The 17,179-nt window shown below is 49.7% G+C and overlaps 1 protein-coding gene across 2 annotated transcripts in view; it reads left to right on the top strand.

The window, feature by feature from the left end:
* The first annotated feature begins 2,156 nt into the window (after positions 1-2,156).
* ZNF496 (zinc finger protein 496) overlaps positions 2,157-17,179 on the top strand; it is a 33,019-nt gene continuing 17,996 nt past the window's right edge. For both annotated transcript variants that reach the window (XM_047865442.1, XM_047865450.1), the window contains exons 1-6: positions 2,157-2,275; positions 2,723-2,926; positions 4,139-4,243; positions 4,594-5,020; positions 5,295-5,478; positions 9,232-9,308. In XM_047865442.1, coding sequence (XP_047721398.1) covers positions 4,631-5,020; positions 5,295-5,478; positions 9,232-9,308 — 651 coding nt within the window. In that variant the 5' untranslated portion in view covers positions 2,157-2,275; positions 2,723-2,926; positions 4,139-4,243; positions 4,594-4,630. The remainder of the gene's footprint in view (positions 2,276-2,722; positions 2,927-4,138; positions 4,244-4,593; positions 5,021-5,294; positions 5,479-9,231; positions 9,309-17,179) is intronic.

Genomic DNA, 17,179 nt, shown 5'->3' on the forward strand with positions numbered 1-17,179 from the left:
CTATGCTCACTCTCTGACACCCCATTCCTTTAGCTCACCGTGGTGACGGTGGCCTCCACGGGGGACCCTGTTCTCACCCCTGCTGGAGCTTGGCTGACTCTCTCAGATATCACAGTCACAATGAAGCCTTGACACTGCTCCACTTCTGCAACACGGATCCAACATAGCAGCCACATTACTGATTGCACCAAGTGCTTGCCTGCACCCTACCCCCACGAGCTGGTTGTGTGCATGGATGTGCCTGAGTGGTGGAAGTGCCTAGTAGGTGCTCAGTAAGTTTGCTAAATGCCTGAACGATCCCAAACATGCACCCAATGAGGTAGACAGCTTCATCTGTTTCCTGGATGAAGAAACTGAGGCATAGAAAGGTTAAGCATGCCTGAGATCACCTGCTCAGGAACTGATGAAGCAGGATTTACCCCAGAGGCTGGCTCTAACCCTGGGGCTGAGTGAAATGTAGAGTGAGGGCATATTCTAAGCTGTGAAGGGCAGACAGGTGACAGGGAGGTGTCAGTTTGGGGGAGGGAAATGGAGTAGGCAGCAGGGAATGATCTGATGCTGTACACAGTCATCTCTAGGCTCTGCATTTTATCTGCCGCAGGGCCACTGGCCCTAGGCAGAATTGTGAGCACAGATTCCCAGCACTCCACAGCAGCATCTCCGGCCAGTCACAGGGCTAGGAGCTCCAGCAGAGGGTGTGGGCGTGACCACCTCAACCCAAACTACCTGGGCTAGCCTTGGTCCAGGCCAAGCTGCTGGCTGGTGCTTCTGAAATTGAGTGTGCCTGATTCCTGCTAACCGTGAGTCCAGGGAAAACCTGAAGGGGGTGGCTGCACATAAGATACCTGGGTATGTATCTGTCATTTGGGGGAACACTCACTGTTCACAAAGAACTTCACTGCTTCACTTTGGTGCATCTCCTGTTAAAGTCGAATCCAGGTATTTGACAAATGGCGGATCCCAGTAACTGCACTAGTCAGGAGTGATGATTTGCAGTCTATAGGAAACAGGAGGTGACCAGGCCCTGAAGTGCGAACAACACAGCTAAGGGATCCAGGTTCTCCTCAGTCCATCCACTTTCTATCCATTTGTTCTGCCAGGCCACTTTCTTCAGGGGAACTGATTTCATTTCTGCTTGGCCTTCAAACAGGATCTGAGGCAAATGGGTTCTGTGTCGTCAGGCGCTGCTCTGGTAGATGGAACCTTTTCTTTGCCTTCTCTTCTGTGGGAAAGTCCAACTTCGGTGTGGAGCAGATGATGCAGAGGGCTGGTGGGAATCGGGTCTGCTCAGGGATCCTGGACATGCCTTCTCCCAGGCTCCAGAGCCTGGAAGATTAGGGATGGGTGCAGGAAGACCCCTTTGAGCCACCAGACTATGTTCAGCATAGGGTAGTGGCAAGTGACCCTGTCTGGGGGTCCGGCGGCCCTGATTCCTGCTCGCCCCTCACTGTTACCTGACTTCAAATACCCTTCGCCTCTCTCCCCAGCACACTATGCACATCTAGCCGTACCCTCCGCTGAAGCGAGGAATGAGCTTCCCGATCAGCCACTCGTGGCCGGGATTCCCCACAGCCCCTTTGCGCATCCCCCAGGATTGTGCTAATGCTCAGAAGGGCCTTAGCGGGCAGCCCTATCTCAAACTGTGAATCATCCCTGGAAAGCGCGGGCTGCAGCGGGCTGCGACGGGGAGGAGGGGTCTCCGTCTCTGCAGCCCCGGCGTCCCCGGCGGCCGCGAGCTGGGCGTGAGGGAGGGGTTCCGGCTGCAGGGGGGTTGGGTCGGGAGGGTCCCAGGCGGACTCCGGGAATGCAGTGGCCCAGGGCGCGCGGGAGCGTCCTCCTTCCGCTGCCCCCTCCCAGTTCCAACATTCCGGCGCGGCTCCGGGATCGGGATCGGCCCTTCCCGGCGTCCCCGGGCCCCCGGTCAGCCCCCGGTCCGCCCCCAGGCGCGTCCCCAGCGCAACACCGGGGTGGTCCAGGCCGCAGCCGCGCGGTGGGCCCCACAACGCCCCCGGCCGGACGCCCGTGTCCCGGCGGGCGCGCGCGCGCGCGCGGAGCGGGGCGGGGCGCGCGGGCCGGGCCCGGCCGGGGGTGTCGGATGTCACCCCCCGCGCACACCTCGACCACTGAGATGCGGAGACCTCCCCAGTCCTAGAGCGGAGCAGGAAGTGTCCCAGGGGAGGGAGCCGGAGGGCTCCGGCCTTTCCTTTCCTGCGCGTCCGGCGGGCTCCGCGGCGGCCAGGCTAGCGCGGCCCGCCAAAGGGGACGCGCCGCGGCGGTGAGTGCGGCCCGGGGCTCGGCGGGGCCCGCGCGCTCTGCCCGGTGCCTTCCCAAGCGCCCTGGCCTCCCCGCGCCCTGCTCCCGGCCCCGGCCTCCCCGCGCCCCACTCCCGGCCTCCGCGCGCGCCCCGGCCTCCCCGCTCCCGGCCCCGGGCTCCCCGCGCCCCCGCCTCTTAGCCCGCAGCCCCGGCCTCCGCCTCCGCCCTGACCTCCCCCCGTGCGCTCCCCGCTACCGGCCCCTCAAGCCCGGGCCTCCCCGCCTGCAGTCGCGGTCTCTCCGCGCGCCCGGCCTCCCCGCGCGCCCGGGTCTCCCCGCTCGCAGCCCAGGTCTCTCCGCGCGCCCCGGCCTCCCCACGCGCCCGGGTCTCCCCGCCCGCAGCCCAGGTCTCTCCGCGCCAGGGACTCCGCGGGCGGGGCTGTAAGGCTGCACGAATGCTGTTTTGCAGGCGCCTCCATTTGCTGCACTGGTTCAGCCGCGTTTTCGTGCATGAGCGGGAGACGGGGGCTCGACCAGCCAAGGAGAGAGTCCCTCGGCCTCAGGAAGGACGCCCGGGAGGCCGGGCTGGAAGGATGAGGAGCTGCTGCCGGAGACTTCCGCAGCAGCAGGAGGGATTGGAGTTAGACTCGGGGAAGGAGGTCCGGGCTGCGAGGTGAGGAGCCTGGAGCGGGTTACGCTGGAGGCGCGCCTGGGGTAGGCGGGGAACGAGGACAGCCTGCCTCTCTGTCTGGCCTAGCGTGCCCTCCTCCTTCCTTTCTGCTGATGGGGCTCTGTCCTCCGAGAGCTGCTACAGGCATGCCCCGCCCCCTCCGGGAAGGCCCCCGGGACTTAAGTTAGCTCATTCATCAGGCATCCTTCTGCGCCGCCTGCGTGCCAGGTGCCAGGTCCCGGGGTGACAAAGGCAGACCCGGCTGTCTGCTTAGGATGATCCGCACAGACCCCGAGCGGGATGCCCCACTGCGAACAGAGTGTAGAAGGTGGGGCCTGAGCCCCCGCCCAAGCCTAGGGGCAGGTCTGAGAAATATAGAGGCCCAGCAGGTGTGCGCTGGCTGAACTCAGGGAACGTGGGGGCAGGTGGAGGAGAGATTGTATTCCAGGTGCTGGAGGCAGGAGGACACCCAGACACACTTGGAATACTTTGGTGTCATTCTGTATTGGTTTCTATGTTGCAGAGCAAGGGGGTCCAGAGACTGGAGTGTTTCTGATTGCCACTCAGTGGCCTTTGTTCTCTCTCCTGGCCTCACTGGTCTTCCTGTGAAATGGGAGTGAGCTGGAGCCTTATGCAGACTGGAGTCCAAGGCCCTCATGTTTCCCCATTCGCCCTTCCCTTGAGTCCCACAGTGCAGAGTCAGGGTTACTGCTCCCTGATGTCGCCCTGTTTTCACTGGGGAGGTGCAGGTGTAACTGCGCCAGAGTGCCCCCACCTCACTCCTGACGGAGGAAGGGCTGTGAGCAGTACACGGTTGCCTTCATCATGGTTTGAAGAGGACAAGGGGGTGGGGTAGAGGCTCGATGGAAGGCCAGTGCATCTTTAAACACATCCTAAAGTTTGCCATCCAGACTTGGGGACAAGTTGGGTGGAGGCTGATCTGAAAGCACTGATGTTTTTACATACGTAGTTACCTTCTGCTCTACACTCAGGATGTACCTGCCTCTTTTGACTCTTCCCATCTTATGCATGGGCATCATCTGGGCTGTGTGCTTTATCCCCCTGGATTCTTCTGGGTGCCATTAATTCTTGCTCTGTGTGAGTCCAGATCCAGCACCGATGGCTGGCCCTGGGCACCAGCATGGCTGATTTCTGGTCCTGGATCCTCTTTGAAAGCTCCTCCCAGGCACCCCAGGCATGTCTGTGTCTTTCCAGCTCTTTTTGTAAAGGTCTCAAGGGCAAGAACGGGGACTTTGGCTGCGAAGCCTCAAGATAGCGGCCTATTCTCTTGTCCTGTCCAGGAGGACCTGGCCACGGAAGGTACCACAGAGTCTCAATTCAATCTCTGCCCTGCATGTGGCCCTGTGGGCTCCCTGGATGCCTGAAATGCCCATGATGTGTTGATGTGCTAGCGCTTCTCTCCCAGATCCTCTGCCTCATTTGGCTGCCCCGTTAGGGAAATCCTGTCATGATGCTCTTGTGTTGGGGGGGGGGGGGTCTTCTCTATCTCCCCTTGTGTAAGGGCCAGCCACAGTGACCCTTGTCCCATGTCCGAGGACTTGTCCCACGGGCTGGTCTCTGCGGGTTTTGTCACTTTCCCCATCACTGCCCCCAAAAAACTGCCACAGGAGACCAGAACATTGAAGCCAGTGATTTCTGTTTGGAAATAGGGTCGTCCTCTGCTGCTGACCCCCATCAAATCCCATCATGCCCACAGCCCTGTGTCCCCGAGTCTTGGCTCCGAAAGAAAGCGAGGAGCCCAGGAAAATGAGGAGCCCACCAGGAGAGAACCCTAGCCCCCAGGGCGAGCTTCCCAGCCCCGAGTCCTCCCGCCGCCTCTTCCGCCGTTTTCGCTACCAGGAGGCGGCGGGCCCCCGGGAGGCCCTGCGCCGCCTCTGGGACCTGTGCCAGGGCTGGCTGAGGCCCGACAGACACACCAAGGAACAGATCCTGGAGCGACTGGTGCTGGAGCAGTTCCTGGCCATCCTGCCTCGTGAGATCCAGGGCTGGGTGCGGGCCCAGGAGCCTGAGAGTGGTGATCAGGCTGTGGCGGCTGTGGAGGCGCTGGAGCGGGAGCCTGGGCGGCCCTGGCAGTGGGTGAGCAGGGGGACACAGCGGGGCTGGGCAGCACTGATGGGGAGGGTGCCTCAGGGCCCCTGGCTGCGGAGAAGTTCTGTGTAGAGCCCCACACTTCAGCAAGGCTCACACTGGAGTTTGGTTTCCCAAGAAAGCAGGTTCCATTCCTTGAGGGTCCTGCTTTGGGGCATGGTTCTGTCCTATGCGGGGCCCTGGCGGAGCCTATGGCGGTCACTGTGCAGATGGTCAGCAGGACCTCTCCGCCTCGCCCTGAGCACCCTCTCTGGGATTGCAGCTCAAGCACTGTGAAGACCCCGTGGTGATTGATGATGGCGAAGGCCCTCCAGACCGAGAGCCGGAGCGGCTGCCGGCAGAAGCCCAGAGCGACCTTGCAAAGAGCCAGGACAGCCAGCCCACGGTCGTAGCACAGGGCCCTGGGCTCCCGAGCAGAACCCCGGGCCAGCCCGGTGGGGATCCAGGTACTCAGTGGGGTTACCCCTCCCTGTGCCTCTGGCTCTGGACTTGGGTTTTTCTTGCTCATTCTGTGAAGAGCCATGAACTGTTTCCATGGTCTGGGTCCTTCTCTAGAGCAATTCAGTCAGGATCTCCTGAGGATGTGTGCCCCCTTCACTGTGGTAAATCCACACAGAGCGACCAGGGCTGTGGGTGGGTGTCTGAGGCCGCACCATCTCCTCTTCTTGAGGGTGCATCTCCAGACTTGGTCAGTTTGGGGAGACGCCTGTGTGGGTGGCTGAGCACAGCCACATCTTGTGTCTCCGAACCTCCTTCCCCAGCGAAGAAATAGCTGCTCTCCGGATTTGTTAGGAAGCTGCAAGGAAATCTACAAGTGCTTCAGAGGGAACAGGGTGGGTTTTTCAGGCCTGAATGTCGCCTGGACCTATTTGGCTATCTGTACAAAGAGTGCCAGTGGTGGCTTGAAGCAGGTGGCTTTGACTCCTCTAGCTATGACTGAGAGCACTCTCCAAGTCCTGATTTCCTGGCCCACCCTTTGGGGATAATCATCACCCATATGGGTCTTTTGAGAATTAAAGGACTTTACCCACAGAATGCTGAGAGCGGAGACCCTGAGCCCTTCTTGACTTTTGGTCACGGTAACCACCATGGGAAGTTGTGGTTGAGGGGAGTGACCCCTGTGGGGTGCAGGTTGGTGTGGGCAGACTCCCCACATTGTACTGTAGTTACACATGCCATAGGAAGCCGGGAGTGCACTCCTGTGACTCACAGAAGTGATCCTTTATAAGCTTTTCAGTAAAAAAAAAAAAAAAAAAAAATTAAGTTTCTTTTTGGGTGGAATTAATCTGACTTTAGTACAGATGTCCAGGCACGCTGGCCTTGTGTTAGTTTGCTAGGGATTTCTTGGCAAAGCATCGTACCGGGCAGGCCCAACAATGCAGGTTTACATCCTCAGAGTTCTGCGGGATAGATGTTCTAAACCAAGGTGCAGGCAGGCTCTCTTTCCCGTGAGGCTCCTTCCTTGGCTTGTTAATCACTGTGGTCTCCCTGCATCTCCACACGGTTGTCCTAATCTCTATTTATAAGGACACGAGTCGTTGGAGCAGGGCCCACCCTTGTGACCTCACGTTAACTCATTACCTCTTGAGAGATCTCTCTAAATGCAGTCATATTCTGAGGTACTAGGATTGGGACACAACTCAGCCCAGAACTTATTCTCCCAGATAAACCTTGTGTGTGCACACAGCCTGGGTTGTGCCCTGGGAGGGTCTTCAGGAGGGCGGATAGGAGATCCAGGTGCTGCACCAGCCCAGGCAGGTGAGCCAGGTGCTGCAAGAGGCTTTGGGTCAGATAGGTCAGCTCCAGTATTTCCCCGGACAACAGTAAATGGACAGAGTAGGCATGATGCGAGTTAGTTATCAGGAAGACCTTAAAATTCATCTTTGACTTGTGGGGATGAGCCTCCAGTAGCAGCTATCTAGTTCCTATGTTGTTTTTTTTTTGTTTTTTTTTCCTAAGTTTATTTATTTATTTAGAGAGTGAGAATGGGATAGCATGAGCAGGGGAGGGGCAGAGAGAGGGTGAGAGAGAGAATGCCAGACAGCCTCAGCACAGTCAGCACGGAGCTTGACTCAGAGCTTAAACTCCCAACCGTGAGCTTGTGACCTGAGCAGAAATCCAGAGTTTGACACTTGACCACCTGAGCCACCCAGGCGCCCCAGTATGGTTGCTAATCTTGAAGGTCTTCCTCAAAAGCTAGATTTTGTTTGGAGACAGAGCTCTGCAGAGGGATGTGCATAGTGTTCCTGCACTCATTTCTTCTGGGGACATGTAAGGCAGGGCTATAGTCCCTCCCTCAGAAGGCAGCAGGTAAGAGAGCATATTAAATCACCCCCTACTCCAATCCTGAGCTTCCACAGCTGGGGCAGCCAGACATCACCACAGGATAAACTGGCTCCCCTCCTGGTGTCTCGCCTGTGCCATGACGAAAGCTTCGTGTCCCAGGTCCGAAAGGTGAGGGACACTGGCTTCCAGTGTTAGCTTTGGCAGTGATTTAACACGTGACCTAGGGTCAGACTCTGGGATTTCCTCTCAACCAGGAGATGGTAGTACAGCTTTCCAAGTCTCACTCTGTAAAAGGAGCATATTGTTTTTTTTAAAGTTTACTTATTTTTCGGAGAGAGAGAACCCCAAGCAGGCTCCACACCATCAGTGCGGAGCCCGATGTGAGGCTCAAACTCACAAACTGCGAGATCGTGACCCGAGCCAAAATCGAGAGTTGGAGACTTAATCGACTAAGCCACCCAGATGCCCCAAAAGGAGCGCATTCTAAAACACAGCTCGGGTTCACACAGCAACTCCCTGCCAGGTACATGCCCCCCCCCCCCCCCCCACCGGCTAGCAGAAGCCTGAGGCAGGCAATGAGTACCAGCCAGAGGAGGGACGTCATAGGAGAATATAGCAGAGGTCCCAGCAGCTCAAGTTGAGGGCAGGTGAGATGACTCTAATCCCACACTCTGCACTTTCATGTGACAGTAGCTCTTCCAAGAGTACCTCACAGCTACTTCCTCATGCAGCTTTGCAATTTATGAACTTAAAAATCTATAGATGATAGTGGAGTCTACAATCATGTTCATTACTAGCAGCTCTTACTGGCACCACAGCCCCGTAGAGCTTTAACCTTTATTTTCCCCCATATCGTGGTTGGAGCTGAGATCCCTGAACCCATGGAAAGTTGCAGAGCTACCTGATGGCAGCATACAGTTATCCTGATGAGCTGAGTAAATACACAGATTTGCTAACCTACTGTATTGTCCACCTGAAACTAATATAACGCTGTATGTGTACTATACTGGAATTAAAATTTAAAAAAATAAAATAATAGTGGCACCTGGGTAGCTCAGTCAGCTGAGCATCTGACTCTTGATTTCAGTTCAGGTCATGATCGCAGGGTCATGGGTTTGAGCCCCATGTTGGGCTCTACACTGAGCGTGGAGCCTCCTTGGGATTTTCTCTGTCTCCTCTGCCCCTCCCTGCTCATACTCTTTCTCTTAAAAAAAAATTAAAAAACGGGCACCTGGGTGGCTCAGTCAGTTAGGCGTCTGACTCCGACTCAGGTCATGATTTCATGGTTTGTGACTTCAAGCCCTGCATTGGGCTCTGTGCTGACCGCTCAGAACCTGGAGCCTGGTTTGGATTTTGTGTCTCCCCCTCTCTCTGCCCCTCCCCCGCTCATTCTCTCTCTCTTTCTCTCTCTCTCTCTCTCTCTCTCTCTCTCTCTCTCTCTCCCTCTCTCCCTCTCCCTCTCTGCCAAAAATAAACATTAAAAAATTGTTTAAAAATTGGGGGCACTTGGGTGGCTCAGTTGGTCAGGCGTCCAACTTTGGCTCAGGTCATGATCTCATGGTTTGTGGGTTTGAGCCCCGCATTGGGCTCTGTGCTGACAGCTCAGAGCCTGGAGCCTGCTTCAGATTCTATATCTCCCTCTCTCTCTGTCCCTCTCCTGCTGACACTGTGCAACTCTCTCAAAAATAAATAAGCATTAAAAAAATTTTATTAAAAAACATCATGTATTATACACAGAAAAGCTCCCTAGTGACCGAGCGCACGTGACCCAGGCATTCCCCACTGAAGCCTTCTCATTGGTGACATAAATTCTTGTGGTTCACAAGTGCTTTACCCCTTCGACGTCTTGCAGCCCTCCTCTTGCAGATGAGAAGAGACCTTAGATTTATGAATCCACGTTTTCTCTCTTTCAGTTCTGCAAGAGCCTGCCCTTCTTCAGGAGGCAAGTCTGAGGGATACACAGCAGGTAACCGCCCTGCAGCTGCCCCCGGTGAGTGATGTGTGGACAGCCCTTGAAGAACCCCATATCTGCCCGCCAGCTGTGATGGTGGGAGACAGATGTCCTCCCCCTGTGTGTTAGGGTTTCCCCCTTGTGAAAAAAGGGAGACCTCTCTTTTCATACTTCACAGGGTACTGTCTTATGCAGTGATAACCACAGTGATTGTATTTAGGAAATGGAGGAAAAGCAGAGATCATGTCAGTGCTGTACGCAAGTGGGCATGTTGTTGGGGAGTTTCCTGGGCGTTTTTCCCTGTTGTGATTCTGCACAAGGCCGTGCAAGGCTTCCCTTGTTGGGTGTCCCTGTGGGATGGAAAGCTGGTCCGATAGGGGGTCTCACGCACTTCCTTCCAGCCCCATTGCCTCTGGCCACGGTTTCTCCTCACACCCCCTTTGTTTCTCTCTAATGATGTCTGCTGGCTGGCACGCGACTTGGGTATTAAAGCCTGGTCTGGTTGCACGAGAAAGTGCATGACAAGAAGGTGTGGACCTTGTCTGGTTATTGTTGCTTACAGATGGAGGGCCATCTGAAGGATGGTAGACACACAGTAATCATGTCCCAAGGTTGCTCTCGGCAATCCTAAGCACAATGCATCCCGCATAACCTGAAGCCTGGGTACGTGGTACCGGGCACATGGGGTGGGGCGCCTCCTTTCCCCAAGAGCTGCGTTCGTGGGCTCTGTTCACGTGTGTCAGCATCTCCCATGTAGTGTGGTGGCTGCTGAGCACAAGTGTGAGCCCAAGGAGGGAAAACTCAGGTTTCTTATTAAAGATTGAGACTTTTGGCCAGTATGACACACAGAGATGCTGTGACCTTAGTATCTAATGAGCCTTGGTATTCGTCTTTGAATTTCTCTGCGTTCCTGTACCCCAACCAAGGTATTCGTCTTTGAATTTCTCTGCGTTCCTGTAAAGGCCCCAGTAAACAGGAGACAGATTTTGGTAAGTCAGTGCTGTTTCATCACTCTGCTGAAGATCATTTCTGCTCAGTGCAGTGAAAGTCTTCATCACGAAGGTTTTTGTTTCTCAGTCTTTCTAACATATTTTTTAAGTTTATTTATTTTGAGAGAGAGAGAGAGAGAGAGAGTGAAGGAGGGAGTGGCAGAGTGAGAGAAAGAGAATCCCAAGCAGGCTCTGTGCATGTGGCTTGAACTCACAATCTGTGAGATCATGACCTGAGTGGAAATTAAGAATCAGACACTTAACCGACTGAGCCCCCCCAGGCGCCCCTTAGTTTCAATTGTAGTAAAATACATGTTGCATAAAATTTACCATCTTAACTATTTTTATGTACTGTAGTGTTTTTAAGTGTTTAGTAATACACATATTCACACTGTCTTGCAGCCCACCTCCAGAACTTTCTCATCTTTCCAAACTGAAACTCCTCACTGGTTCCAGGAATAGCTCCCCGTGTCCCCAGAGAGATGACCATTCTATTTTATGAACTCAGCTACCCTAACTAGCTTGCATAAGAATTACACCTTTGTGACTGGCTTGTTTCAGGGTCCGTCCATACCGTATCCTGTGACAGGACTTCCTTTCTGAGGCTGGATAATATCCCATAGTGTGTGTATAATGCATGTTGTTTATTCATTTTTGGTGGACCCTTGGTTTGTGTCCAGTTGTCGTGAATAATGCTGCTGTGAACGTGGGTGCATGTAATGTTTATCTTTTTTCTTTGAGTAACTACCTTCGCATGCAGTTGTGAGAAATATCAGAGATCCCTTGTACTCTTTACGCTAAATGGTAATGTCTTGTGAAAACACAGCCCGAGGCTACAGCCAGCGCACTGGTGTTGATACACACATGATACAGAACATTTGTGTCACCACGACCATCCCTCCTATTGCTTTTTACAGTGAAATCCATGGCTCCTTCACGCCGTCCTCTCGTTGGCCACACTAACCACAGATGTTGTCAACTTCACGAACGTATAGACGGACCCCTGCCTTTGGGGGTTGACTGTTCAGTCGGCACGGTCTGAGGAGCTGTTTATTTCTGAGTGGAATTCCATGGTCCAGATACACCACATTTTTTTGCCCATGCACTTGTTGAACAACCTCTGGGTTGTTTTCTAGTTTGGGCCATTCTGCCTAATGCTGTTGTAAATATTTGTAAGGTTTTTATGTGAGCGTCACTTTGTGTCTCTGGGGTAAATGCCCAGGTATATAGTTCCTGGGTTGTGTGCTAAGTGCGAATTTAGTTTTGTTTTCCGGAGGGACTCTATGCCATCCCATTCCCATGAGCAGTGTGTGAGTAATCTACATTCTCACTGCCACCGTTTACTGTTTGCACTGTTTTTTTTTTTTTTAAGCTGTTCTGATGGGTGTGCTGTGATGTCTCATTATGGTTTACATTTTCATTCCATGAGGGTTAATAATGTTGGGCATCTTTCCTGTGCGGATCTGGCCTCTGAATATCCTGTCATCTTCTATGGAATATTTCATCACGACTTTTGCTCATGTTCTAATGGGACCATTTGCATTTTTCTCTTACTTTGAGAGTTCCTTATATGTCCCAGATATTTGACCTTCGTTGCATATGTGTTTTGTAAATGTTTCCTCTCGTTCTGGAGCTTGACTTTCCTTCCCTTTGACAGGGTCTTCCCACCCCCTCCCTCCTGCCCCCAACCAAGGTTTCATCCATTTTATTTTACTGTATTTAATTTTTATTTTATTTTTTTTTATTAAAGTATAGTTGAAGCCCAAAAGTTTTTAATGTTCATTTACTCCAAATTGTCAGTTTTTCCTTTTAAGGATCATGCTTTTGGTGTAAAGTCTAAGAACTCTTTGCCTGGTCTTCAATCTCAAAAACTTCATCCTATATTTTTGCCTAAAAGTTATATAGTTAAACATTTTCCATTTTAAGTCTATGATTTGTTTAATCCATGATCTGTGATCCAGTTGGATTTGAGTCCATGATCTCTAGCTTATTTATTTATGTATGTATGTAAGTTTCTTTATTTTGAGAGAGAGAGAGAGAGAGAGAGAGGAAGAGAGAATCCCAAGCAGTTTCCACACTGTGGAGCCCAATGTGGTGCTCCATCCCACAAACCCACGAGATCATGACCTGAGCTGGACACTCAATCACCTGAGCCATCCAGGCGCCCCCGTGATCTCTAACTTATAAACGAGGTGTGACACATTAGTTGTGGCTTATTTGTTTGTGCCAGTGGATGTCTGGTTCCAGCCCCATCTGTTGGAAAGGTTTTCGGGGCTCCTGGGTAGCTCAGTGGGTTTAGGGTCTCACTCTTGACTCTGGCTCAGGTCATGATCTCAGAGTTCGTGAGATCGAGCCCTCCATCAGGATCTGTGCTGTCAGCATGGAGCCTGCTTGGAATTCTGTCTCTCCCTCTCTCTCTCTGCCCTCCTCTGTGCTCTCTCAAAATCAGGAAGTAAACATTTTTTTTTTTTTAAAAGGAAGATTTTCTTCCCTCCATTGAATTGCTTTTGCTCCTTCGTCAAACATCACTCGAGGGGCGCCTGGGTGGCTCAGATGGTTGAGCGTCCGACTTTTGATTGTGGCTCAGGTCATGATCCCAGGGCCTGAGATCTATCCCCACATCCATGCTGGGTGTGGAGCCTGCTTAAGATTCTCTGTCTCTCTTTCCGCCCCAGCCCTTTCGTGCACACACTCACGCTTTCTCTCTCTGTAAAAAAAGCAAAAACTCTGTTGAGCATATTTCTATAGGTCTGTTCCTGGGTTCTTTACTCTGTTTCATCGACCTAGGTCTGTCTCTACTGATACCGCACAGCTTTGATTACTGCAGCTATTTTCTAAGTCTTGGAAGTGGTGGCCTTGATTCCTCCCATTGTATTGTTTTCAGAAATTACTTCAGCTGTTTTAGTCCCTTTGTAAAATTTCTTTGTAAATTTTAGAATAATCTTGTCCATGTCTACAAAGAGTCTTACAGAGATTTCGATAGGAATTTTGTTTAGCCTGTATATCCATTTGGGGAGCATTGACATTTTCACCCATCTGAGTCATTCTGTCTGAATGTGGGATGCCTCTCCATTTACTTATTTCTTTCTCTCTTTTTTAAGATTTTTTTATTTTTATTTTTTTTAAGTAATCTCTGTAGCCAGTGTGGGACTAGAACTCACGACCTCGAGATCAAGAGGTGCACACTTCCCCAACTGAGCCAGTGGGCACCCCTCCATTTACTTACTTCTTTGATTTCTTTCATTAGTGCTGTATGCTCCTTAGCTTGTAAGTAGCTGTGCACGTTTTGTTAAATTCATACCTAAGTACTTCATTTTTTGAGCAATTATAAATGATACTATTTTTTTTTTTTAATTTTGATTTCTAGTATAAGACATGCAGTGGAAGGGAGCCTGAGTGGCTCAGACAGTTAAGTGTCTTGATTTTGGGTCAGGTCATGATCACAGGGTAATGAGTTCAAGCCCTGTATCAGGCTCGGCACTGACATTGTGGAGCCTGCTTGGGATTCTCTCTCTCTCTCTCTCTGCCACTCTCCTCTGCTCATGCGCACAGGCTTTCTCTGTCCCAAAATAAATAAATAAACTTAACAACAACAACAAAAAGAAATGCAGTTGGTTTTTTTGTATGTTGATTTTGTATTCTGTGACCTTGCTGGATTGACACATTGTTTAAGGAGGGATTTTTGTTGGTTTGTTTTTAAATAGAGTCCTCTAGATTTTCTATGTAAACCATCATGCTATCTGCAAATAAAAACTTTTATTTCTTTCCAATTATATGCCTTTATATCCTTTTCTTGCTTCATTCAGCTGGTGAGGACTCTGATCATGTTGTTGAAAAGCACTGATGAGAGCAGATGTCCTTGTTCCCAATCTTAGAGAGAAAGCATTCAGTCTTTCACCATTTGGTATGTTAGCTGAGGGATTTTTGTAAATTCTCTTTATCCACTTGAGAAATCTCCTCAATTCCTGTTTCTCTGGAGTTTTTATCATGGGTGGTTATTGAATTTTGTCCAATGTTACGTGTTTTTGTTTCCATTGATCACATGAATTTTCTTGCGACTCTTAATATTGTGGGTTATGTTTATTGATTTTTGAATATTGAACCGGTCTTGCCTCCCTGGAATAAACGTCTTCTTGCCATGGAATAAACGTCTTCTTCTGTTGATATATTACTGGATTTTATTTGCTCTTACAGTTGAACATTGAACACATGAATTTGAACTGTTTGTCCACTTATACGAAGATTTTTTTTTTTGATAAATGCAGTACTTTACTGTGATGTTTTTCCTTGCGATTTTCTTGATAATGATCTCTTTTGTCACTTTATTGTAAGAATGCAGTGTATAATACATATAACATACAAAATATGGGTTAACTTTATACCATCGGTAAGTTTTCCTTATGGTAAAGAGCAGGTGATTAGTAAAGTTTTGGGGAAGTCAAAAGGTATACATGGATTTTCTGTTGTAGTGGGGGAGGGTCGGTGCCCCTAATCCCTGACTTATTCAAGAGTCACCTGCATTTTAAGAATTTCTGTATCTATACTCATGGGTGAGTATGGTGAATCAGGAAGTGTCCCCTTTTATTTTCTAAAAGAGATTGTTTAGAATTGGTTTTATTTATTTGTTTATTATTTTTGAAATGTTATTTTAGAGAGAGAGAAAGAGAGTGTGCATGAGGTGGTGAGGGACAGAGAGAGAGAATCCCAATCCGGGGGTCCATGCTCAGTGCAGAGCCCGACCTGGTGCTCAATCTCACGACCCTGGGGTTGTGACCTGAGCTGAAAACCAAGAGCCAGAAACTCAACCCTGGGCCACCCAGGCGCCCCTAGACTTGGTTTTGATTCTTCAACATTTGGTAGAATATGATAGTGGAACCATATGAATGGGAGATTTTGTCGGGGTGGGGGGGAAGTGGTATTTTAATTATAGAGCCAACTTCCTTAATGGTTACAGAGCTGTTCATGTGATCTGATGGTGGTTGAGTTTTGGTAGTACGCGCTTCTCAAGCAGTTGGCTCATTTCATTGAAGTTGTCAAATGTATTGCATGTAGACTTTCTTGTGGTGTTCCTTTATCATTTTGGTATGGGCATGGTCTGTGCTATTCCGGTTTCATTCTGGAATTTTGTGTTTTTCATTCTGGAAATTTTCATTCTGGAAATTTGTGTTTTCTCTCTCTCTCTTTTTTTTTTTCTGTTTAAGTCTTGTTAGAGGTTTTCACTTTCACTGACCTTTTCAAAGAACTAGTTCATTGTTTCATTGGTTTTTCTTTGTTATTTTCCTGTTTTCAGTTTCGTTGATTTCTGCTTTCATCTTGACTGTTTTCTTCTTCCTACATGCTTTGGGTTTATTTTGCTGTTTGCCTTCTAGGTTCGTGAGGTGGGAGCTTCAATTATTGATTTGAGACTTTCCCTCAAATGTAAGCATTTTTTTTTTTAATTTACATCCAAGTTAGCATACAGTGCAATAATGATTTCAGGAGTCAAATCCAATGATTCATCCCCTGTGTATAACACCCAGTGCTCATCCCAGCAAGTGTCTTCCTTTAATGCCCCTTGCTCATTTAGCCCATCTCCCCTCCCACAACCCCTCCAGTAACCCTGTTTGTTCTCCATATTTAAGAGTCTCTTATGTTGTGTCCCCCTCCCTGTTTTTATATTATTTTTGCTTCCCTTCCCTTATGTTCATCTGTTTTATATCTTAAAGTCCTCATATGAGTGAAGTCATATGATATTTGTCTTTCTCTGACTGACTAATTCCACTTAGCATAATACCCTCTAGTTCCATCCATGTAGTTGCAAATGCCAAGATTTCATTCTTTTTAATTGCCAAGTAATACCCCATTGTGTGTGTGTGCACATGTGTGTATACATACCACGTCTTCTTTATTCATTCATCCATCAATGGACATTTGGGCTCTTTCCATGCTTTGCCTTTGTTAATAAATGTAAGCATTTTTTAATACAAGCATTTTAGTTCTGTAGATATCCCTCTGAGAACCACTTTGGCCGTATCCCACAAGTTACAGTATGATGTGGTTTTACCTTCATTTATTTCAGTGTATTTTTTAATTTCTCTTGAGCCTTCTTTGACCCAAGGATTATTTTAAAATGTGGTATTTCATTTCCAAAGGCTTGAAGGTTTTCCCTTTATTTTCTTTTATAGATTTCTGGTTTGGTTCCATTATGATCCAAGAATATACTCTGTATTTCTTTCAAATTTGTTGGGAGTTTCTCCTCTCCCTCCAGGATTTTGATGACCCAGTGTATGGTCTGTCTTGGTATAGTCCTGTGCACACGTAAAAACAGGATATATATTCTGCTGGTGTTGGGTGAAGTGTTTTATAGAAGTTGATCAGAACCTCTTGTTTGGTGGTGCTATCAAGTTACTTTCTTCTTATTTTCTGTCAGTTGAGAGCGGGATATGGAAGTCAGTAGTAATTGATTTGTCTGTTTTCCTTTGAGTTCTGTCAGTTTTTGCCTTGTATATTTTTCAGCTTTGTTGTTTGGTACATACACATTTAGGATTGCTATGCCTTCATGGACTACCCTTTTATTATATAACGTCTCTAGTAATTTTCTTTGCTCTATCTCATTTGGTATTAATATACCTACTCTTGTTCCTTTTGATTAATGGTTGTGTAATGTATACTTCCCATCTTTTTACTTCCAACCTGCCAAATCATCATGTTTGAGGTGAGTTTCTTTTAGATAGCATATAGTTAGGGGCACCTGGGTGGCTCAGTCGGTTAAGCGTCTGACTCTTGGTTTCAGCTCATGGTCACGATAGCATGGTTCATGAGATCGAGCCCCACGTGGGGTTCTGCGCTCACTTGAGAGCCTGCTTTGGGTCTTCTGTCTCCCCCTTTCTGGGCCTCTCCCACTTGTGCGCTCGCTCGCTCTCTCTCTCTCTCTCTCTCTCC

Source organism: Prionailurus viverrinus, chromosome A1 (assembly GCF_022837055.1).
Source record: "Prionailurus viverrinus isolate Anna chromosome A1, UM_Priviv_1.0, whole genome shotgun sequence".
Classification (NCBI taxonomy): Eukaryota; Metazoa; Chordata; class Mammalia; order Carnivora; family Felidae; genus Prionailurus; species Prionailurus viverrinus.